The sequence below is a fragment of the Pinus tabuliformis genome, chromosome 9 (genome assembly GCF_031772625.1).
Source record: "Pinus tabuliformis cultivar Carrire ecotype Pingquan chromosome 9, CPIR1, whole genome shotgun sequence".
Taxonomy (NCBI): domain Eukaryota; kingdom Viridiplantae; phylum Streptophyta; class Pinopsida; order Pinales; family Pinaceae; genus Pinus; species Pinus tabuliformis.
The window spans coordinates 501,902,850-501,928,529 of record NC_142307.1 but is presented as its reverse complement, the minus strand read 5'-3'; the positions used below and the strand labels follow the sequence as shown (position 1 = coordinate 501,928,529).

The following is a 25,680-nucleotide window of genomic DNA, read 5'->3' as shown; positions in this document are numbered from 1 at the left end:
GAAATTCTACTTTCTCCATATGAATCCAATGAGGTCAGAACCACTCTCAAACATCCTGAGTCATTTCATGGTAATGTTAAAAATTTAAGTAAAAGGATGAAAATGAAAGATAAAGGAGAATGTCACTTTTACTTTATCTTTCATTTTCATCCTTTTACTTTAAGAATTTAACATTACCATGAATTGCATAGCATTAGTATGGAAATTTGGTCAAATACTAGGTTTTCCTTGTCATAAATCATTGTTTACAAGCAAATTTATCGGGGGATGCATAGCCCATATTGAGGGGGGACGCCTGGTTTTCCTTTTCATAAATCATTGTTTACAAGCAAATTTACCGGGGGATGCATAGCCCATATTGAGGGGGGACGCCCAGGCGTCTCCCTTTTGGGGAGTTGCTTCCCCTACATTGGGGAAACGTCCCCCCCTGCGTCTCCCCGTGTCTCCCCAAAAGGGGGACGTGGGGACTCCCCAAAAGGGGGACGTGGGGAAACGTTTCCCCAGACGTCCCCCCATCCTGGGTGTGTGGGGTGCGAAGGGTGCATGCACCCGACCCTGGGGGATGCGTCCCCATGAAACACTGAAATTTTTCCATAAATTTGCAAATGGAAGAAAAGTTATTAATACTATATGGAAACTGACAAATGAGCAAGGAGTTGAGGTGGACACCTTCCCTCACCTGGCCTCCCTGGCTACCTCTCACTTCAAACAGGTCTACCAGGCCCCCCCTAATGCCACCCTAGCAGAGATCATTAGAGTAGCACAGCTTTTCCCTCGGTTTATCGAACAAGAGGATGTTATGGATCTTTATAGAGAAGTCACACTGGGGGAGCTGGAGGCCACCCTGAAATGGTTTAAGAAGGATAAGAGCCCTGGTCCAGATGGTTGGACGGTAGAGTTCTATCTGGCCTTTTTTGACATTCTAGGACAAGATTTGCTCAAGGTCATCGAGGAATGCAGGATGACTGGCCGTATGCATGGGGCCATCAATTCCACCTTCATCGCCCTCATCCCCAAATCAGACAATCCGTCATCTTTCAATGATTTTCGACCCATCTCCCTGTGTAATTGCTTATACAAAATCATATCCAAAATCATTGCAAACTGCCTCCGCCCCATCCTTTCCACCCACATATCTTCAGAACAATTTGCCTTCCTACAGGATCGTCAGATACATGAGGCCATAGGAACGGCCCAGGAAGTATTGCACTCCATACAGACTAAGAAGATCAAAGGTATGATCCTCAAGGCAGATCTATCAAAAGCTTTCGACCGGGTAAGCTGGCTATACATCAGAATGCTCCTTACTCATTTAGGATTTCCTGTGGGAGTTATTAAATGGATCATGTGCTGCATTACTAATATATCCTTTAGTGTCCTGATAAATGGGGCTGCATCTCCTTTCTTTGGCTCTGAAAGAGGACTCAGACAAGGTTGCCCATTATCTCCCCTACTTTTCCTCCTAGTCATGGAAGGGCTTAGCAGACTGATCAAGGACATGCACCATAGAGGCAGGCTCTCGGGAATCAGGATATCGGACAGATGTACGATAACACACCTCCTTTTCGTGGATGATGTGCTAATGTTTCTTAATGGGGGGATAGGAGATCTAACCACCATCCAACACACCATCAATCTATTCAAAACCGCTACAGGCATGATCATTAATAACTCAAAATCCACCATTACAGTTTCAGAATGCTCTCCTCATGAGATACATTTTGCATTACAAAGGTTCCCATTTACCCTGATGCAGCTAGATGAAGGCCTTTGATACCTAGGATACAGACTGAAGCCACTCGGATATAAAATAGTGGACTGGATATGGTTGATTTCTAAGCTCGAGAGAAGACTTAATATATGGTATCATAAGCATCTTTCCAGAGCCGGAAGATTGGTGCTCATCAAAGCGGTTCTTGAGGCCACCCCCGTTTACTGGATGTCCCTCGCATGGATTCCAAGAGGCATCCTCAATAGAATACAAAACCTCTGCTGCAGATTCTTGTGGAAAGGCAAACAAAAAGGGAGGATTTATGCATGGGCAAAATGGGATCTTCTGTCTATCCCTAAGAAATGGGGTGGTTGGGGTATAAAGAAATTGGAAGATTTCTCCTCTGCACTTGTGGCCAAGCTAGGGTGGCAATTAGTCACCACTAACAACCTCTGGACCAAAATTGTAGCCGCTAAGTATATTGAGCCATTAAGGCTGTTGGACTGGCTGAGACAATCAAGCTGGAACAAATCTGGGGTCTCAAACATATGGAAAGCGGTTCTGAATTCATTGTCACTTATACGTGACGGCCTTATGTGGAGAATATCTGATGGGACATCTGTTCGCATAGGTCGTGACCCTTGGATAGGATGTGGGAATGCACACCTGCTACCTGAAGGCTTACTCCAAAACCTTAATGAGAAAGGTATCACACACTTAACTCACATTGTGGACCAGGAGAGATCAACTTTCCTGCACCAAGCGTGGAAGTCAGCCCACAGTCTACTCCTACCTATTCAGTGGCACCAATCTTGGAGCACTTACACAACAGCCCTCACTGAGTCTCACATTCGTATAAGAGAAGGGGAGGATGAGATTACATGGGCCATCGCAAAAAATGGACGGTACTCTCCAAAAGAAGGGTATCTACATCTGGCCAATAGACACAAGCCTCACCACATAGATTTATGGTGGAAGGGAATGTGGAAGCTCAAAGCACCTCCTCGAACAAGATTACTCATGTGGTCCATACTGAAGAATAAGGTACCGACGGGAGACAACCTGAACAAAAGGGGGCAATATGGACCTTATTGGTGCTGCCTATGTAAGGACAACACTGAAACCTTGGATCACCTGTTTCTCTCATGTCCCATCACTAATGATCTTTGGAACTCCATTCTATCCCACACACCCTCAACCACCATCTGGAGGGGACAAACCACAAGGGAGGTATGGGCAAACTGGTGGTCATCTACACCTACTCCGAAAGCTAGGAACCTCCCCCTCCTCATTAGCTGGGAAATTTGGATAGCCAGGAACTGCACCATCTTCCAGGACTCTGCCCCCCATTGGCCAACCATCATAGCCAGAATCCTTGCCGACTACAGCGCTATACCTGAGGACGATGCCAACTCTCCTCCCAGAATTATCACCCCTGAGTCCATTGATCACTCACAACCCTAGGCATATTTTGATGGATCGGCACAAGAGACAGGATGTGGTGGTGGGGCAACACTATATATAACAGATTCACACTTCTACCATATTCAAATGGGACTTGGAAATGGCACTAACAACTATGTAGAGCTCATCACTGCAAAAAATCTCATTCAATTTGCAATTGAAAAAAACTGTCATAATCTACAAGTTTTTGGTGACTCGAAAATTGTTTGCAACTAGATTAACAAAACATCAACATGTCATGCTTACACATTGCGACACATATTGGATGAGGTGCATAGATACATTACATATTTTGACAATTTTGCATGTCACCATATCTACAGGGAACGAAACACACTCGCTGACAAACTTTCCAAAGAGGCAGCGATCAGGCCATGCAACCTTTGGATGATCCAGGAGCAGCGAGAAGGAGAACACTTCCAGTACTACCACCGCCCATACATGGACCACGCAGCTCAGGCTCCCTGCGTGGGGAACATATTTTTGTTATTAATCATGGACATGCACACAACCTGCTAAATCATGCATATGCTTATAGCATCTACATGTAATTTTCCTATCTTAATGAAAATTACGATTTTTCCATGGGGAAAAAAGTTGTAATCAAACAAACATTAATCTAAAATTTGGCACATTTGTTCTAGCGGTCAATTACTTGCCTAATTTTTGTAACCTTAATCTAATACATCACTTGGCCAAATTTTGAGCATGTTAGGCCATCATTTTATTCTATTCTATCCTATCTAATCATGTTCTACCAAGATTAATTACCAAGATTAAACAATTGGGTGAACTTATTCACTAATTTAAGACATAAATTTAAATGATTTGCTCATGATTAAACTATATGATTCAAATCAAAACATCAGATTGTGGCATTTTAAACAAGCTGCACACAAAATGCTAGTTTATTTACAATGTAATTTTATTCTTTTGAAGTGGCATTTAGATTTGCTCACTTGTACAAATTTTGATTTTCTTTTGATGGGGTTTCATTTCATCTCTTATTTTAATCTTTCATTTTCATTTATTTTTTTTATACCCTCTTTTATAAATAAAAACTAACTTATCAAAATCAAAGATGTCACAACAAAAGGATTTAAAAACCCTAAATAAAATTGAGGAAGTCATGGCATGATCAAGGGTTTGGCACGCTAGATTAAACTCATATGGAGAGTGCACAACTAAAATCACTTGAAGACATAACTCTTCGTATGTGAATCATTATTGCATATGAAGTTATTTTGTATTAGATCTACCCAATATAAGTAGCCCTATTGAATAGGGCAACGAGTCATTTTGAGGCCATTAGGTTCAACAATGATAGCTTCGTAAAGTTGAAGGAATCCCTTGTATGGGCCCGATGGTTAAGAGCATGTGTTTCCTCCTAAGATGCGACAATTTCAAATCTAGAGGGGGGTAGATTTACATATTATGTATGCCTTCTTAGACTTTAGCTGTCAAATCGTTACATGGAGCTAGGTCCCTTGTCCCACAAACAAAGGGGTCTCATACACCATTTTGGTGTCTGGCTTGGCTGTGACCCTAAAATTGGATTATTATTATTATTATAGTACAACACGAGTGGGCCTAATGGTTAAGAGCATGTGTTTCTTACCAAGGGTTCACATGTTCAAAACTAGAGGGGGGAGTAGAGTATGCACACCTTTGTAGACTTCAACAGTGAATTCACTGCACAAAGGAAGGTCCCTTGTTCCACAAACGAGGGGGTTTGATACAACAATTTGGTGTTTGGCTTGAATGTGACCTTAAATATAGATTATTATTATTATAATATAGACCAAGGAAGGGAATGTGGCATCTTTGCAAGAAAGCCGTAACATATTGTTTATGTATTTAGGGTAGCACAAGCCTTAGCCAAGAACACAACCTTAGAGGAATGTTATTGTAAAGGATGAATAAGAAGATATCGTTGAACTTTGAATAGAAGGAAAAAGACCCTAGGAAGAAAGTGTTGCTCTTGTAAGGAGGGTAAAAATCCTTAGAGATACCCAAGGAGTCCTACCAGGGAAGTGCAACCTTGAATAAGGGTAAAACTGTGAAAGAAGGGTTAAACCCTAAAAGAAAAGATTTGAAAATGTATTCTCTTAGCTGATGACAAGAAAACTTTGGACCAAACATTGAACTCCATCTTAAATATGTGATCCAAACAAACTTTTGGATTTGTTGTTGTAGTGAGCCTGAGAAGTTGGGTTAAAATCCTAAGATAAAACCTAGGAAACTTTTGAAAAGAGATGACTGAATAATCTCGTTTCATAGTTGTTAGGGCAACAATACTAGCTAAAATCTTTGGATCAATCTTGAAATAAAAAGGTTTAAAGAAATTAGTGGGTTGCAAAATGACCTAGGTGAAACCCTAGTGTCGGGTTCTCGAAATAATGGACAAGGATTTTGTAATTAGTGCATAAGACTAGTACCAACAACCCTAAAAAGCATCTTTTCTAATGAGCAAAACACCATGAAAAAGAATCGCTAGCACTACCCTATGACTTGGTTCTCTTTTCGACACCAAAATCTAGTCACAACAACATGAACAACCAAGAAGAAAACCCAACAACAAGGAAACAGGTAGGAAATGATCAACCCCAAGAGTCAACTTAATTTGGTGAACCATCCACCCAACCATGTTGACTATAGGGAGGTCACGTGTCCTTGTGTCCAATTTGATCAAGTCCCTTAGCGGTACCAGCCACTGTTGTTGTTGGTGGTTGAGTTGCTCTCCATTTAGAAATTTCAGGGAAGGTTGGGGTTCATATGTGGTTTACATTGGACAAAGAAGGTAACAAAGGTTCATACCTACTTTGACACCATGTTGCGATAACAAAGAAAAAGAGGGGACTGAATGGAATGAAAACTCCAACCCAAAAATCTATAGTAAAAAGAGAAAAAACTAGTGCTAAAGGTGTGTTAGGGCTGATCCAAAAGTGTGTTAGATAGAGAAATATGCTCGAGCATTAGTGCGCTGCACAAATTCACATAAGAGAGAAAATACGACAACCACGAGAATGCCAAATACATAGTGCCCATAGGCATACAAGTTAAAGCACTTGTATTAAGGAGCCTTCCTCAATAATTAAAACATGATGATTTATGAATAAAGCTTAGGTTTTGTTTTGATACCTACTCAAGTTGGGTAGTGCATTCTCTCGAGAGGGTTATTGATTCCTCACAAGAGGTTTATGTGCCTACATGAGTATGGGCACACCTCTTAAGGGAGTTATGGAGTCTACATATCAAAGTTGACTAGGTTAGCCTTAACCACACCTAGTAATACAATGAAAGAATGAAGTATCAAAGCTGACTAGGTTAGCCTTAACCACACATAGTAATACAATGAAAGAATGAAGTATGTCCTTGGCTTTGTATTACCTCTTCAGCTTGCATCTAAGTGGAAAAGGCTCTAATCCACATATTCAACATTGAGGTAATCCTAGATTCAACTTTGAGGTAACCCTAGGAGAAGCACCATTGTCTCTATAGTGCAAGTCTCCTCTCATTTTGGCTAGCTCTCTTAAGGTCGGGGGTGGGGGGGTTTATCCTTAGAAGTTTGTGATGTAATGACGCTATTTCTGGAGAGAGCAACAAACCTTAGACCTTGGGAGTATATATTAATGATGATAAACATATGATGCAAAGGTTTACTTTGTGAAGTACAATAGGTTGAATCCTAAGTTATAGGAAACATGGGACACCCCTCATACTAGCCGCATTTCGATGCAAAAACTCTGAAATGTGGTTAAAAAGTGTTTTAGCTCGGATAAAACGTGTTTCACTGTTTTGAAACCTTGCGTTTTAGCATTCGTACATCGTGTTTGAATGTTGTATGAATGTCCATACAACACATGGGGCAGCAAAACATGCTTATGTTGTGTGTGTGGGCCAAACACAACTTACTTTAAAAAAATAAATAATTTATGAGTGGGACAACCTAACATTCAAGCCTAGGGTGCTACTAATCCTATGTAATTAATGGTAATTTTAAGAATATGTTATGTAATTAATGGTAATGTTCAATTTAACCTAAAGTTTTAACATTACCATTGAATCAAGATGTTTCAGAGTGGCTCCAACCTCATTAGATTTCATATGGAGAAAGTAAAACTTTAGATCTCACCCCAAAACCAACAAACTTAATCGATTTCAGGATTGAAGGGATTTCAATGTCTCATTGGGTTCTGTCATGTACGAGGTTATGGAAATAGCGTTTAGTCAAGAGTACCAAGCCCTCTATATACCTTAATATTAGTGGCATTGATCGTTGAACTCCTTTATCATGACCTAGTACAAGTGTAGCCATCACTCAAACAAAATCTAGATTTGACATGTTAAGCTTTTTCCATTGTATTTTGATGCTTAGAGGGTGATATTGATGATGAGTATCCCAATATACACAATAATTTCAATGATATGTATGTATATGCCCTAGAATAATTTTCTTGGGCCTTGTTCCTTGGTAGCTCCAAATTTATTCATGAATTCGTATCTATATTCTAAATTATAATGTTAAAACTTAAATGCTTTCTTTCAAAGTATATTTCACGTTTCCCTGTTTCTTGACTTTTTGGGGGTCACGTTTCCAGCGTGTTCTTGTTTCAAAGATGTATTTCCATTTCCTCATACCATGCAACTTAGGTTATATCCAACACAAGATATATCCTAGGTTAAATAGCTAAGAAGGGTAAGGTCAACAATACATAAATATGTGTAGTGGTTATGCCATAGTCACAACAATCTCCATGGAGGTAGGATGTCTCCATCAAAGAGGAGGAAAACTGATAAAATCTCCAATGTCTAGCCTCCAAGCAAGGAATGAGGTTTAACAACCCCCCCAGGTGTGGATGCCCTCTCAAAAAGTGAAACGACCTAGCAAACACGACACCTAAGGTGGCATATGTGGCTCTAAGAAGGTGGATGACTCCTCTAAAAGTAATCTGATGAACCAAAATTGAAGTCTCCAAGGTGTAACCGACTCCTTAAAGCATGCCAATTGTCATCTTCAAGAAGTGAGGGGTCAATGACCTCCTCAAACAAACTCCACATTTGAGGTAAAATGCTAATGGCCTATTGAAGAAGGGGATGACTTCTTAAAAGCTGTGACATATGGTCCAACAAGTATGTAAAGTACCCCTTAAAAAGGATAGGTGCTTTGGGGAGGGTTGCTTGATTGTGCAAATGCATAAAAATATATGTTGCATGGGTTCACAAACCTGAGGGTGGGGTTCTCGAAACCGTCCCGAGTTCTCATTCCCAAGTATCGGATTCAGGTACGGGTTCTTTTGAGAAGAACCCATAAGAACTGGGTTCTTCAATGAAGAGCCGAGTTCTCCATTAAAAAAATTTGGGTTCTTTTGTCTTGACGGGTACGGAGAACCCTGATGATGGGTACTTGGAACCCCAAAATCGGGTTCTTTAGGGTTCTTTGGGGTTCATTTTAGTTTTTATTTTTAAAATTTTAATTAATTTAATGGGCTTCCCCTAATATTCCAGGTAGCTAGTTCTTCATCTTGCAAGAGGAATTGGAGTACTTATGCCTTTATCCATTCAGTAAAGAGAAATAGGTTGGGCTCAAAGAAGGGAAAGAACTTAGTGTACATTCATAGACACTTCGTATCATATCTTGAAAAAACCCTTGGGTACAAGGAGGGTCCTTTCAAGAGATGGGACCAATACATAGATGATGATGTGTGTGTGGACGAGGAGATACAACTAGATGGCCTTATTGAGCTACCTCCAGTTGCTATGGATGAGCAAGAGCCTCAAGATGAGAGTGATTCCTACCTGGAGAGCATGCTAACTGAGGATTTGAGAGATGCTGATGACATGGATGTTGATGACATTTCTTGAGGAAGCCATTGTTCACTATTAACTATTTTTATTTTAGTATTTTAAAATTTCCTAGTTCTATGTTTGGAGATTCCTTAAGGCAAATTTTGAATTAGTATGACAATTGACATATATCATGATTCTTATTAATATGTAAACTCCAATTTGCACTTGATATCAAACTAGAAATTTTGAAATTTCATTGTGAATGTTGAATGTACAATGATGTGCATGTTTAAATATATAAAGTTTAAATCATAAATATTTTAGTTTTCTTGTTTAAAGTTGAAAAATATACAAATTCATATATAATATAATTTATAATATTTATATATTATATATATAAATCATAATATACCCCCAACGAACCCACACACCCCATTTCAAAAAATGACGTCCTCGTTCCCGTCCCCGAACCGACACGTTTCCTGGCAACATAGATAAAAATATTTGGAGGGGGAAAGTGCTCCACATTATGTTTTTTAACATGATTTAAAGTACCAAATACATATCAAATAACTCAGTGTGCTAGGGAAGTAATCACCTATGCCAAAGTGTGACATACATACATAGATCCACCCTTATGTTAAAGGGGAAGTGTGGTTCTAGGTATAAAACCTTTACAATAATATAACATAACTTTTACAAAGGGTAAACTGAAAAAACCTAGGAGAACTGTCATGTGTTCTAATAGGCCCATCCCATAATTGCAGCACACCCATCTTGACAATAAATGATCTCTATAAGATGGTTAGAACGAGCCATAAGGGTAAGGCTATCTTTGAAATGGAACTTAGAAGGTTATGCCATGATTGACCATAGGAGTCTAGAGAAACCACCTAAGTAAACACTTTACATAGATCATGCACGATTTAGCAAAACTAGAATTGATATATCATCACAACTTGTCCCTCATCGTGATGTTCCACAAGAATCCTTGTGAAGGCACAATTAATCATGTAACACTGGGCTTTGACATCAGCTCAAAAAATGCACAGGATCAACTCTGATGTTGGGATAATCTGTCAAAGAAAATGTGGCCCCCCTGATGCAAATATGAAGGGTAATGATACGTTTGAATGGGTTGTGGCCACATGTACATATTACACTAGTAGTTCCAACAACATTGGACCATGGCATGAAATTATGATTCACGGACCAAAATAATTGAAGGTTCTCAAATAATACACTGCTTGATGGCAAGTGTCAAGACTTGAAACCATCTTTATATCTTGGTAGAAAAGCATCAATCAACTCAAAAGTCGATACCGTTAGATGTTGGTCAAAACCTTAGCTGCTATGCAAATGCCCAAAACCCTAGTTACTTTGCAAAAGTTCAAAAACTTAGTTAGAAACCCTTCTTAAAATCTGCAACAAGAAATAAGTAAGAGTGATGAAAATCAGACCAAAAGTTTGGTTTATAGGCATTTTGGGTTGGTGGTATTGTGTTGACTAGGTGGGGTCTAGGCTGGACCTACTAAAACTTGGCAGGTTTTTTTTCTTGTTTTGGGTATGCCAGCCTGAGTTTGGGTCGAATCTGTCAGCTCTAAGTCAAACTGTTTCATCTAGGATGGTGAGTAGGGTAGACATGGTGTTTTTCATGTCTACCCCGCAACAGGCGAACTAATCTTGGACTGTTTGGTTCCAATAGCATTGTACACTTGGTCATCACCCCTTGGTGCATGGATCAGAATTGTCTGAACATATTAAGATGCTAGAAATAGAAGACCAAGACTCACTTCATAGTGCATCTTGGTACAAGTTTACTTTCTTATGATGGGCTCTACAACGTTGCAGTAGTGTTCTTGTACAGATGATATCTTTATCTTAGTTGGAACAAGCACACATGATTGTGATTGCCTATAGAACCTTGCATTGGTGCTATTGTACAGATGATATCTTCATCTTAGATAGGTTTACTAAATAATTGAGTGTCAGTCATTGAAATGAGTCTTACCACATACTTTTCAGAGAGCAAAATATCTGCAAATTCGTAAGTTTTACAATTTCAGTGTGACTTGATTGTATGATCACAACCACTAGAGGAAAAATGGCTAATGCATGCATTATCTAATAGTTAACTGTGGATTCATGTCTCAGTGCACTCTGTGGGAAGAGGAAAAGCAAAATAGGAAAAGTAACCAGTCAGATGATTTTGCCTATGATTTTAATTTATTCATTTCATCTTATTGACAATTATGTTATTTGTGAAATAGAGAGGGTGTGTCTTATTGCGTTGTTATTTAGTCTTTCTGTCGCAGACAACACCATACAGTTCTTTGTGAAATGTGCAGTGCACATTGTGACTGTAGATAGGATTTGAATAGGTTTGGGAATCTTGAAGAGCAATACATTTGATCCCTACATATGTGTTGATACTTGATAATAATGATGGTAAGGATTCTTAATGATTTTTTTTTTGGGTTGGGAGTTTAACATTGACCTTCTGTGGATTGCTGTTACTTTTGTTGTACAATTTAGTCTTTTTAGTCATGTTACACATCGGAAAATTGATCTATCTTTTACCTGTCTTATGGTCCAGATGTGGAATCACGCAGGCTGTATTCTGAAGAAAAAAGGTCAATTTAAAACGTATGTATCTTAGCTTGTTGCATTGTATTATTATTTTCTTACATAAAGTATTGAAGGTTTGATGGTTTTTTTTATTTCTTGATTGTAATTTCAGATTAAATGATGTTGAAGGGGTTGACACACTTAGATGGGAAGATCAACAAAAAATCAGGAAGTATGTTGAAGGTCTTGTTGAAGGTTCTGCGCTGGGTGGGGGTGGAAGTACTGAAGATGATGGCAGCAATGAATATGCCATAGAGAGTGCTAAAAGTTCACGTGCAATGTGTAAAAGCTGTAATGAGAAGATTGTAAAAGGCGAGGTATGATCTCTTTGATATTGTGTTATACACATATTCATGCACCAAATAAAATGCAAATATACAAGTATAACAAATGTGTTTCTCAGAAGCATTGATATTCAACATTTCACCCCCATGTAACCAAGCACCTGCCCTTGAGCCCGTAGGCAAGGGTAGGACATTCGTCAGGGCTCAAGGCTGTACAACAACAAGGCTCAAATCCATTACGACAATATACTTGATATGAGCTCAACAGGCTGTACAACAAGGCTCAAATCCATTACGACAATATACTTGATATGAGCTCAACATTTCACTTGTGGGAGTTGAACCTGGGTGGGGAGGATAATAATCATTTCTCACAATCACCTGTTGACAAATTCAGTTGACATTCATATTCAATTTATGTAGGTGTTTCTGATATAAAAATGCACCGATACCTTTACTCTGTGTATTTTTAGCTTTCATCTCCTTGTTTTCATTGCAGTTTTTATTTGAATCTTAAAGATAGGCTATTGATTCTGATCATATGGTTCGATCTTCAATCTTGCCCCTATTTTAGGGCCTCTAGCTGGTTTGCTTGCCTCTGAGATTGTCTTTCACCATCTTGATGTGGATATATCTGAATTTATTTTGTGTTTACAAGCGTCGACCTCTTCAATTTCAATTATGGTTTGCAATTTTTCTTCCCTATACTCATATTAATTTCTTACTTGCCACTGTGAAACTGTCCGACTGTTATTCAACATTTTCTTTACTATGTAATGACTTGTCATATTTTTTCAATATATAAATATGATCTTATGCTACGTACACAAGGTTTTGGTCTTCATGCACTTATATTTTTTGCATGACAGATTATTGGATGATTTAAACTTCTATACAAACCCACATTTCAATTTCATCTGACTTGATCATGGGGCCCATGGCAGTGATTAACGTTGAAGATCATATTAATATATAAGTATTTGTTGGTTTAAAGATGATGTCAGGGTTGTCATTAAATAAAAGCTCATGGGATGATAGTCATTAGCAGTGAGGATTGGCTTGAAATATTTTTAGTGCATCCCTCATTGTATTTTTTCCCTTTGCCTTTATTCCAGGATGTCAATGTTAAGAGCTGAAAGATGTGAGAGAAAATGATTTTCTTCATGCCTAAGGAGTTAGACCATGAAAATGAAAAATCATAAATTATCATGTGATACATAAATCAATTTGTATCCAATTGTCATAGGCTTTGTCGTGTACATGTCATATATTAGCATATAGTCCTTATAACCAGACAGAAAGATTAACTTCATTAGAAAGTCATAATTTGTTTTTGCCATTTCTTTTTCAACAAAGGAAGCATATTTCTATTTGAATACATTCATCGTTATCTTGCATCCGAGTGATGCTTTTTCAAAATGTTTGTGTTCATTATTTTTATTGAAATGTGTTTTCCTTTACTAAGTTCTTTGAGTTATTATTGGGGGTTTATAGTGCCACCTTAGTGAGAAGGAAAAACCCTCATGGCATCCAAGATTGAGGAACCTTTTCTTGATGAGTAGTAGGTCACACGAGTGTTGGAATGGTTAGTGTATGAGGGATCCTTGATTTACCTTGTTCACACATTCTCAAACCATGGTATGGTCTTAAGGGAAGAAAACATATTTCGATGACTCTACTAGTGTTTATGTACACATCTATACCAACTTTGTAGCATTTCACCCTTTCAATTGGAGAAACAGGTTGGAAGAATGATATGATTAATCTACTAGTATCAGTCAAGCATCTTAATTGATGCATCATTGAAGGTTATCATCTCTAAACATTGCTAAGCTTCTAACTAAGATAATAGAATAACATAAGCAAATTTGTCCTCCACTTCTTGAAACACACAATAGTACTCGCTCTAATGTCTTAAGAGGCCATGTATTTGAAAAAGAAATGCTCTCCCGTTTCTCCCTCCTTGAAGGAACAAAAATTGTAACTTTCGTCATCCCATTGAATGCAAATATTATTCTTAACATGTAATTGACTTGAGCATACCTTGAGTTGGCTGAGAAGGAACCTAAGGCCATAGTATAAATGATGTCACAAGTAGTTAGGAGTAACAACTAAATCATTCGAGATTTGTTGGAAATTGTTCATGTAGAAAGTGAACTTGGAGCAAGAGGTTTGCATGGGGTGAGCCAAGTAATCTTAACAATTCGTTGACTTACACTCTTTTTGATTGCAATGTTAGTTGTCAAAAGGAGAGATGAGGATCATCCAAAGAAAATCTAAATGGGGTGGATGTGATAAATTGATGTACCTCTTGACTGAAAGAACAAAAGGGTCTTAGAAAATCAATCAATTATTCAAAATCAATCAATTATTCATGTTGATTGATTCTAATAATAGAGCCTTTTGTAAGAACACAACAATAAGGGATCCTATCACATTTTGAAGTTGTGTTGCCTAGGGATTGCAGCGTGTAAGTGAGGTTATCTCAAATGCACACTTTTGGCAAAATGATTAGGATCTAATTGTTTGTTAATTATTACTTTAGTGATAGTTTGCTAGCAATTATAATATCATAGAGCCTCATCTTGAAAATGCTATTATGAAAGTGAAGTTGGAAACACTGTGATTTGAGGATTTGCCAAAGAGTTGTATGCCTTTATAATCATGTCGTGGATGCCGATCTCAAACTAAAAGAGGTGTCTATCTAACGTACTCAAAAAATTTAGGATGTGATTTCTAGTGTCTCTCCCTTATAACAGAGGTGAAGTTTGGAGAGAGCATCTTACAAACTATTAAAAATAATTACCTTAGTCTTATTAAAGCTCACCATCTAAGATTACATAAATGAGCTATGTCATCTCTGCTATCTTCTTTTGGGAAAGAAAATGTCTTCAATATTGCATTATTAGGTGACAATAGTGTCATGAAGGCTTTGTCCCAACCTAGAAAAAAAGGTCATGTTACCCTAGGTAACCCCTAGGGAAAAACTTTATCCTTTTTGAACATAAATCCAGCTAGTAGCCCTATGACAGCCGACACATAACATTATGCCATACTTCTCCACTCATTGCTCCGGTAAGATTTCTCTCCCATCTGGCATTCCTTCTTAATGGAAGGTGGTCATCTGTTGTACTTAGACCATTTTTGCAATCATGTTCTTTCATTTAATGATATGGGTATACTAATATTTATCACGGGGCAAAATGGATGAATGATTGATCTCCATTGTATTCTTGTTCCCACACTTCACCTAGGAGGTTAGTTTTTGACTCTAGTCTAGTGGGACTTCCTTTGAGCCCATAGGGTTCAGGAAAGACACTATTGGGGAAACATTGATTGTTAAAATTGGAAACTATGGCCAAAATCCATGTGGGTCATATTGTTTATGGCAGTTGATATTTTTATTGGATCCCTCTCATTGAGAGGTGTGGGGTTGATTTAAAGATCATATGATTCCGATAAGTATTTATGAAGTTATGAATTTATTTATGTTATGGACAAATTGTTAAGTCGGCTAACAACTTATGTACGCTGAAAAGCCCAACAGTGATGTCTATTCAACCTCTACGTTTTAGTATAAATCGAAGAGGACTTCAAGTCATTTCTACACACACTTGGATCTCTTCCTCTCTCTACTTGTCTTTGGGTTTTTGTAGGAGGAGAGATCTTAAGGAAAAGCTGGAACTGCCGGAAAAGTCGGAACAACCGAAAAAGCCGGAACAACCGGAAAAGCTGGAAATGCTGGAAATGTCAGAACTGCCAGAAAAGTCAGAACTACGGGAATTGCCAAAACAGCGGAGCATCTGTCTCCAAAGGAAGGCAACATGATGTACGAGATCATGGGTAGCATAATAAGTACCATGATGATATGAGCATGGGCAACATAATGATGCATGATGATATGAGTATGGGCAGCATGATGTATGAGATCATGGGCAACATAATAAGCAGCATGATGATATGAGCATGGGCAACTTGGTGATAAATAAGACCATGGAAGATGCAGCATGATGAGCAGCATGAAGATGAGAGCAACTCAGTCATCAAGGTTCATCACATGTGACAATACAACAAGGTGTGACACGATAATGTGCAACAAATAGACGAGATGCAGCGCTATGATAAGTGAATGAGTCAGCGTAGAGAATCAATTGAAGCAATATGTCTTCAACTAATCTCATGCCGATATCAAAAGTCAAAGTGATTGACTTCTATTGTAAATGTACTATCTCTCTCACTTCCTCTGCTGAAATTTGAAGAACATAAAAGAAGAATTGATCAAGGGTTTCCCCACATTGTGGGGTTTGTCCCTGGCTAGCACCACATCTTGTGTCCTCTTGTCTTGGCTTGTCTTCTGCGATTTATATTTATGTTCTATCTGCAGTTTACTTTATGCTGATGTGATTGCTAATGTGGAAAAGAAATTGAAATAAATTGCTCTAGCATAGAACATACCTAAAATTAACATGGTATCAGAGCTGAGGTGAAGACAATGCCCAAGCAAGAGTGAAAGAGCAATCACCAAAGACAATAGGGACAAGACAAAAGGATCAATGAGTTCCACATCTCTCTTCTAAGTTCGCTAAGGGTGAAGTGGAAGCAGAGAATATTATCAGAATGGCACAATGGAAGATCACTTCATTGGGAAGTTCAGATCTAAGGGTGGAAGGAAAGGCAGATGCCTTGGTTGCAATAAGTTCGGCCATCATGCAAAGGAGTGTTTGAATAGCAAAGACACATCTCTTGATGAAGATAACAATCATTCCAGAGACATCTTCAATGATCAGAGGAATGATAAGTAATGCAGGTCATCAAGCAAATGGTCGACTCTTCAAAGAAAGCAAGGAACCCCAAAATCTCTTTTATATACCTGATCACAGAGGAACCTGGTGTCCATCTCGGAAATGGAAGTTTAAGGTTTCAGGATGGCACTCATCGATGGAAAGGTACGTGTTTGAAAATAGATTTTTCAAAGATGTTTTAGAGTTCAGGGTTGTATCAAGTCCATCAGGGACCTTGTCCATTGACTCAGCACCGGAGGTCTGTGAGTCAGATGGTGACTGAGATGCCTGAATTCAAAAAGAGCATGAAGGTAGATGTCTGAGATGTATCGAAGGAAAATCTTACAAGGGGACCATTCCCCTCATGTAGCAGGTCCACAGGTTTGGAACAACCCGTGGAGTTTGAGATTCATGAATGGGAATCTCATGTATATAGGTGGAAGAAAGCCCTCTATGGCTTGAAGCAAAACACCTTGGGCGTAGTATGAGAGGATTGATAGCTGTTTGATGAAGCTGAGATTCTCTAGGAGTGAAACCGATCCAAACCATTACTCGAAGGTTGTGGATGATAGACCTCTTATACTGGCACCTCATAAGGACGACCTATTTCTGACAGGTGCAGACCCTCTCATTTGCAGAAGTAAGAGGGAGTTGGATTCCAAATGTGGAATGATAAACTGCAAGCCTGTGACTACCTCGAGGATATTAACTTTCAGAAGTTATATGGTAGTGATGTCGGACCAGATTTGGGAAATGCCTCTAAGTTTCATAAACTCAATCATGTTGATGTTCTTGGTGAACTCCAGACATATGTTTTGTAGTTAGCATGGTGAGCTCATATTTGGTTGAGCCTCACTGGATTGGTGCCAAGAATCCTCTGAGATATCTTTGGGGCACAATCTCTCATGGATTGAGATAAACTGCCGAAATATGAAACTGCGTGATTATTCGAATGTTGACTGGGCAGTCAGTGTGGAGGATCACTAGAGCACTTCTTAGTGCTGGTTCTCTTTGGATTCTGCTTTGATATCATGGATGAGCAAGCGGTAGAAGTCGGTTGTTATAAGCACCGTTGAGACCGAATACATATCTACGAGTATGATCTCGTATGACACTGCGTGGTTGGGGAAGCTCTTCAAGTGTGCTGTTTGTACCATTGTGATTCTCTGTGACAACCAGAGGTGGGATTCGATTATTGAGGAATCCTATATTCGACGATTCCTTCAGCAAATAGACATGAGATACTACCTTATTTGGGATATGGTAATTCAATGAGCAAGGAAGCTCCATCGCTATGAGATGATGTACAGGTCGCTACACTTTGTCTAAGCCCCGAGTGAAAGATCAAATCTGTGATTTTCCCGAACGACTTGGAGTCGTCAAGAGACCCTTGTACAAGGGTCCTGCATGTTGTATACATTGAGCTCTGGGAGCTCTAGGGGCTTGTGGTTCTTACTAGAGAAACATACAACCACAGGCTGACTTAACCTCCCTTGGTGGTGCACACTGGGACAGGATGATTCGCTCTCCCGTGGATAGGATGATTCACTCTCCTGTGGACAAGATGATTCGCTCTCCCGTGGATAGGATGATTCACTCTCCTGTGGACAAGATGATTCGCTCTCTTGTGGGACAAGATGGTTCGCTCTCTTGTGGGACAAGATGATTCGCTCTCCTGTGGACAGGATGATTCGCTCTCTTGTGAACAAGATGATTCGCTCTCTTGTGTGACAAGATGATTCGCTCTCTTGTGGGACAAGATGATTTGCTCCCCTGTGTAGCAGGATGATTAATTCTCCTGTGAGGTCTGGATGATGTGTTCTCCATGACGATTGTGTAGCAGGATGATTAATTCTCCTACGAGGTCTGGATGATGTGTTCTCCATGACGATTGTGTAGCAGGATGATTAGTTCTCCTGTGAGGTCTGGATGATGTGTTCTCCATGACGATTGTGTAGCAGGATGATTAGTTCTCCTGTGAGGCCTGGATGATGTGTTCTCCATGGCGATTGTGTAGAATGATGATTAGTTCTCCTGTGAGGACATGATTGATTAAGTTCTCCTATCGAGGCATACTACCCATGCAGTCGGGGACTCATGGGAAGTACCTCTCATCTGATCAATGAGCAGGGAAATGAGGATAGGGACCATAGTAGTATCGATGGACGCATCGCTGTATCTACCATACTTCCTATGCTAGGATGACCTTCATTGATCTGGGATCAATGAGTATTGGTCTGGGACCAGTGGTAGGAGTTGTACCTACTATGACACTGACTTCGGGTCGGTTCAAGACTGGTCTGGGACCAGTGGTACACACTCTGAGACTGACTTCGGGTCAGTGGAGAATGGTATGACACATTCTCGATCAATTCTTCTTCTTCATGGTTCAACAGAGCTAAGTTGAGCAGAGCAATGCCAACAGAGTTGAGCAGAGCAGGGCAGAGCCAGCGAAGCTGAGCAGAGCCAACAGAGCTGAGCTGAGCAGAGCAGAGCCATCAAAGGCAACATAGCAGAGCATAGCCAACAGAGCAGAGTAGAGCAGAGCCAACAGAGCAGAGCAGAGCCATCAAAGCCAACAGAGCAGAGCAGAGCCAACAGAGCAGAGCAGAGCCATCAAAGCCAACAGAGCAGAGCAGAGCCAACAGAGCTTAGCAGAGCTAGTAGAGCCAAGCAGAGCAGTGCAGGGCATTGATAGCAGAGATAGTACAGTTGGACATATGGATCAGTGGATGGATTTCTATTTAGTTGAGAGGGAGTGTTAAAATTGGCAACTAGGGCCAAACTCCATGTGGGTCATATTATTTATGGCAGCTGATATTTTTATTGGATCCCTCTCATTGAGAGGTGTAGGATTGATCTAAAGATCATCCGATTCTGATAAGTATTTATGAAGTTATGAATTTATTTATGTTATGGACAAATTGTTAAGTCGGCCAGCAACTTATGTAGGCTCAAAAGCCCAACAGTGATGTCTATTCAACCTCTACGTTTTAATATAAATAGAAGAGGACTTCAAGTCATTTCTACACACACTTGGATCTCTTCCTCTCTCTAATTGTCTTTGTGGGTTTTAATAGGAGGAAAAGCCAGAACTGTTGGAAAAGTCGGACTTGCTGGAAAAGCCGGAAAAGTCGGAACTGCTGGAAAAGCCAGAAAATCCAGAAACACCGGAAATACCAGAAAAGCCGGAAAAGTCGAAAATGCCAGAATTGTCGAAAAATCCGGGGAAGCTGGAACTGCTGGAAAATCCGGAACTACCGGGAACTGCCGAAACAGCCGAAGCATTTGTCTCCGAAGGAAGGCAGCATGATGTATGAGATCATGGGTAGCATAATAAGCAACAAGATGATATGAGCATGGGCAACATAATGATGCATGATGATATGAGTATGGGAAGCATGATGTATGAGATCATGGGCAACATAATAAGCAGCATGATGATATGAGCATGGGCAGCGTAATGATGCATGATGATATGAGCATGGGCAGCATAATGATGCATGAGATCATGAGCATGGGCAACTTGATGATAAATAAGACCATGGAAGATGCAGCATGATGAGCAACATGAAGATGAGCGCAACTCAATCATCAAGGTTCATCACATGTGACAATACAGCAAGGTGTCACACAATAATGTGCAGCAAATAGACGAGATGTAGCACTATAATAGGCGAACGAGTCACCTTGAGAATCAGTTGAAGCAATATATCTTCAAGTGATCTAATGTCGATATCAAAAGTCAAAGTGATTGACTTCTATTGTAAATGTACTATCTCTCTCACTTTCTCTGCTGAAATTTGAAGAACATAAAAGAAGAATTGATCAAGGGTTTCCCCACATTGTGGGGTTTGTCCCTGGCTAGTGCCACATCTTGTGTCCTCTTGTTTTGGCTTGTCTTCTGCGATTTATATTTATGTTCTATCTGCAGTTTACTTTATGCTGATGTGATTGCTAATGTGGAAAAGAAATTGAAATAAATTGCTCTAGCATAGAACATACCTAAAATTAACATTGATTGATGTAACATGTCCAAGGTATTCCATACTTACCACTTTCTATCTTTCCTTGTTATCCATCTCCATTCCTTGGGCTGATTGTTATTGGTTATTGGGATTGTCACCCTTCATCCACATCCTTGAGTTAGGGCTTGGGAATGTGGCCCTCAGCGGTTGATGCAACAAAAAAGAAAGTTAAAAGCATTAAAAACACAATGAAAGAAAAATGTAAAATGCAAAAGATGGCTGGGACATTATTTAGCGCGTGGTAAAAAGCCTAGCATCATCTCTACCATTGTTATTAGCCATCACCTAGTTTCTGAAGCGTTTAATGCTTCATCCAAAAACAAGAAGAACTCTTGAAAGTTCCAAACATGACGAGCCATAAATTGCGTCATCTTAAAGGGGTATTAAGAAAACACAAAAGCAAGCTTGGGCTACTTTGCTATGCACCTAATAAAGACAAATCCCTAAAAGTAAAAGGCACACCAGAGGGGTGGAAAAAGAAGATCAAGGCAACGTGTAACTCATGCCACAACGATTGCTCCCTCCTTACATCTATACACTTGGATGTTGTGTTGGAAACACTGAGAGGGGTGTGAATCAATATTTCTCTTCAATTAGTATATTTAACTTCACAGAGCATTAATTATCATTAGCATTAGGTCAAACATAAAACAACATCACATCAGTAAACAACAACATTCAACAATGCATGACATCAAGACAAAACACAAGAGATTTTAAGGTGGAAACCCTTATGGGAGAAAAACCACTGAACGCTTCTTAATAATTTTCTTCAATAAATATAGAGTAGTTAGGAAGCTTCAACTTCCAAGATTTTCAGCTCCCACTGAAGGAGGCTCCAACCCCCTGTTTACTAGCTCCAACTTGAAGGACGCTCCAATGCTCTAGTTTACAGGCTCCAACCTAAAGGATTCTCTAACACTCGAGTTACCAGCTTCAACTAGAAAGACGCTCCAACGCCCTAGTTTACGGGCTCTGACTTGAAGGATGCTCCAACACCCTGTTTACTAGCTCCAACTAGGACGCTTGAACACCCTAGTTTATGGGCTCTTACCTGAAGGATGCTCCAACGCCGTGTTTACCAGCTCCAATTGGAAGGACGCTCCAACACCCTATGTAAGCTCCAACCTGACCTAGCACCACCCTCTCACCCTAATTAGACGACAGACCACGCTTCACAATTTTGAGACTGGATCCACTTGTGCTTAATATGATTTCAAAACAAACTGCGATACAACTTCTGCTCAATAATCAAATACGCAAAACTCTGCTCAACAATTAATTTGATCTCTGCAATACATAGTCAATGCGGTTTAGTGCTCAATACTTCTACAACAACATGTTCTTTTCGCATATCAACAAACCAACCATTCCTCGACAAGCTTCAAATCAATGCAAATACCAAAACCATAGGTGCATCAAATCTTTGCTCAACCAGATTTGCTTTTGCTCAATCACTGCTCAACATCTTTCTCGGCACAAAGATCAAACTCTAGCTTGACATTCCAATAACACTCAAACAATCTAATGAGAGAACCCAGTCAGGTGTAGTGCCACAACAACTAAGCTCAAGTCCAGCGTCAATGGTTAATCATTATTTCAATCAGCTTTCAACCACTTGAGCAATCACACTTTACAAAGGCTGGTTGTCGCTTAATCATATACCACTGTCCTCTGCAACCCTGTCTCAATATAAACCTTTTCTCACAATATACATCACCATATACATGGAGATCCTAAGAGCTCTGTGCATCAAACCGTAATCAACAACTTTTAATCATATTCTGCCATCTTAAAACACCATGAAGCTTTGCTCTAAACATTAGTGCTATGTCTTGCATACTCTGTCTCAAAACATATATGTTTCTCTGCTTCCAATGCTCTGCTTATTTAATTAGAATATTAATGCGAACCCTAATCCACAATGAGAATATAGACTTCAAACAATCAACAACTTTAGACCTATGTGACAAGGTTCGTCGAACTTCAACCTTGAGGTTCGATTTTTGGCGAACCTTAAATTTTTTTTGAGGTTCGGCGAACCTCATCGAACCTCATAGCCATTGACCAAGTCCATAGATCAAAATTCATAACCTCATGTCACAACTCAAGCTTGTAATATATCCTTGCGATTTCCATGTTTGTGATAACTTTATTTATGTTTATTGTAGGCACTCATCCAGGGCAAAACCTCTCCAAAAAGGGAAAACCCACACGAACTTCTCTTCTAATCAACTTTTAAAGGAGACCTCCAAGACCAAAGACTCGAAAACAATATCCTCAAAGATCATGACAACCACCTTAAAAGTTATTTGACCTTCAACCAAGTCTACAACAACCTTTGCATTGTGGAAAGATTAGAGACTTTAAAATAACTTGCATGAGAGGGTTGGTCCAAGGCAAAAATTAGAAATTCGTTTCTCCAAGGATTTCTTCTCTCCTCTTGATTTCCTTTCTCTTCCAAGACTTCGCTCTTCCTTCTAGCCACATACCAAGGCAATGTGCTATGTTAAGTGTGTCTGTGTCAACGCAGGTCAAAGTTCTCTATATATGGCCTTTTCATGGGCTAGAAAGGCCTCTCTAGGTTGAGTTGAACTGTGGTAGGCCGACTTGATCTTTGGGATCTGTAGACATTTCTAGACAACAAAATAATATTTTTCTTTCTTGTTACAAGTGCCCAATGGGGCTTTTATATTATGACATAGACTTTTGACTCAAGACTAACATCTTAGAGCACACAATGGGTGCTTTGACCTATTGACCAATGACCCAAGCATGGAACCCATGCTTTAATAAGTCAAATTTTCTTTTACAATAAAATTTCGTTTTCTTTTGTTTTCATAATACATGAGAATTACATCATGACACAAATGACAATTATGAAGACCGAAACTATACAATTTCCAACACTTTTGTCCTTCCAAGATCAACTCTGAGCATCTCCAAATCTGCCTCTCTTGGGAGACCTAAATTCCTTAAGTCTGCACCTAGGGCTCCGAAAGTCACGTAATTGCTACCCTCAAAAGAACCTTAAGATGACCTTCAAACTGTCCTAAACTAGGACACCCAACCACCTAGCAAAACCATCAATTTAGGAGAACATACTCTAATTTGAAGACACCTTCTTCCTGTTGCTGCTCACAGTCCTGTGCACACTTCAGATTTGAGATTTTCAACTTGGTTAGGGCACCAAACCAACCCTTAAACTACCTCAAAATTCTCACTGTCCCTTGCTAACAGACCAACCCTTCCTTGCTGCTACTTGAGTCACCTTAACATGTTGTTCCAACCTTCTTGTGACTGCAAACCAACCTGAATCTAGGGCTCAATGCTACCTGTAGCCAACCAACAGACTTCGGCCTTGTTTCTTGAAGAGAATCAACCCGAAACCATGAACCTTTCTGTCCCTCAAGCCTATGACTATCCTCCAACTCCTACTTGGCCCTGCAATAGATACAAATAGACCCAAAATCAACCCCTTTTAACCCTAGACCTAGTCTTCTTGAGCTGCGGCTCCTTCAATGTCCTCCACTATGATGTTTTGCACTTGGGTTGTGAGGAATGAGGTCTCCCCTCACTCCTATTTATATCTTTTCTTAGGGTGACGTATAGCCCTTCAAGAAGGGTCACTTTTACTAAGCTTGACCTGAACTTCTAAACAAATTCACCCACATAAACATTCAAAAATTAATATCTTCATTTATACATGTCCTTTCTTGCTGCTTGAAGTCGCCCCTTATTCCTTTAAGGGTGCTCTTCCATCTCCAAGTGTCATGTCACCAATTCTCTTCTTCGTTTTGGCTCAACTACTTTGGGTGCAAAACCCCCACGCTTGGTTTATTAGCCCACAAGTGACCTTGTGATGCCAATTCCTCCACAAACCTATAGCCTAGGGTTTGGAGTACCTCCCAAGCTACCAATCTCAAAAGAGTGTGCACAACGTACAACTCACGAGGGAGTTGGTTGCATTGTTTTTGAACGACTAATAGCAATGGCGAAACTGGTAGTTTGTTTATGATATGAAGATAGGTTGGATGGGTTGTCCAACTATAGTCCTTGGAAGGAAAGGATCACGCTGGTCTTGATGGTGAACAAGATCTGGGATATTTTTGACAAAGAGATCAAGAAACCAATAGACCCTAAGGAGTTTGAAGTGTATGAAGAGTTGGATACGAAGTCAAGGCTGATCATCCTAGATGGTGTCAAGGATCACTTGATACCTCATCTATCCGGGAACAACACTGCCAATGAGATGTGGGAATCTCTTCAGGATTTGTTCCAGAATAAGAATGAGAACTGATTGTTGGTATTGAGAGATAAGTTGAAGAACACCAAGATGTTAGATGGTGAAGGTGTGGCTCTGTATCTGACGAGACTTTCTCAAGTTCGAGATGAGCTCGCTGCCATCGATAAAGATGTTCCAAATTCTGAGCTTGTGAGGACTGCTTTGAAAGAGTTTACGAGGAATGGAAGCCATTTATCAAAGGAACCATCGCTCGAGAAAAGCTGCTAGATTGGAACAGGTTATGGGATCACTTCCTTTAGGAGGAATTGCAGGACAAGGACCTTCATAAGAAGAAGAAGACTTCCAATGATAACATGGCTGTTGCAGGGAGGACGTGTTGAAAATTGTAACTAGGTTTGGTCTTCATTATGATGTAATTGTTATCATGACATTTTATTTTCTTTATAAAGAAAGAAAAAGGAAAGAAAGAAAAATTATATTTTATTTTGGAGTATGGGTTTCATGCTGAAGTTTGAGTCAAAAGCATGTTCTTTGTGCATTTAGGTCTTCTAGGTCTTTTTAAGATAAAGAATAATATTGGTCATGTGTCATAGTCCTATTTGGACTCATTGTAAAGGATGGAAATATTTGTTTTATCATGTAAAAGTCATGGATAAGACCAAGACCAAGTCGGCCCACAAGCAAGGACAAGTTGGCCTAAGGGAGGGCTATTCGACCCTCGAGAAAGGCTATAAATAGAAGGGAGCTC

The 25,680-nt window shown here is 39.6% G+C and overlaps 1 protein-coding gene across 1 annotated transcript in view; it reads left to right on the top strand.

The window, feature by feature from the left end:
• Positions 1-25,680, top strand: part of PARP1 (poly(ADP-ribose) polymerase 2) — a 517,112-nt gene that overhangs the window by 74,527 nt on the left and 416,905 nt on the right. Inside the window, exons 2-3 of the mRNA XM_089445250.1 lie at positions 11,562-11,611; positions 11,706-11,910. Coding sequence (XP_089301376.1) covers positions 11,562-11,611; positions 11,706-11,910 — 255 coding nt within the window. The remainder of the gene's footprint in view (positions 1-11,561; positions 11,612-11,705; positions 11,911-25,680) is intronic.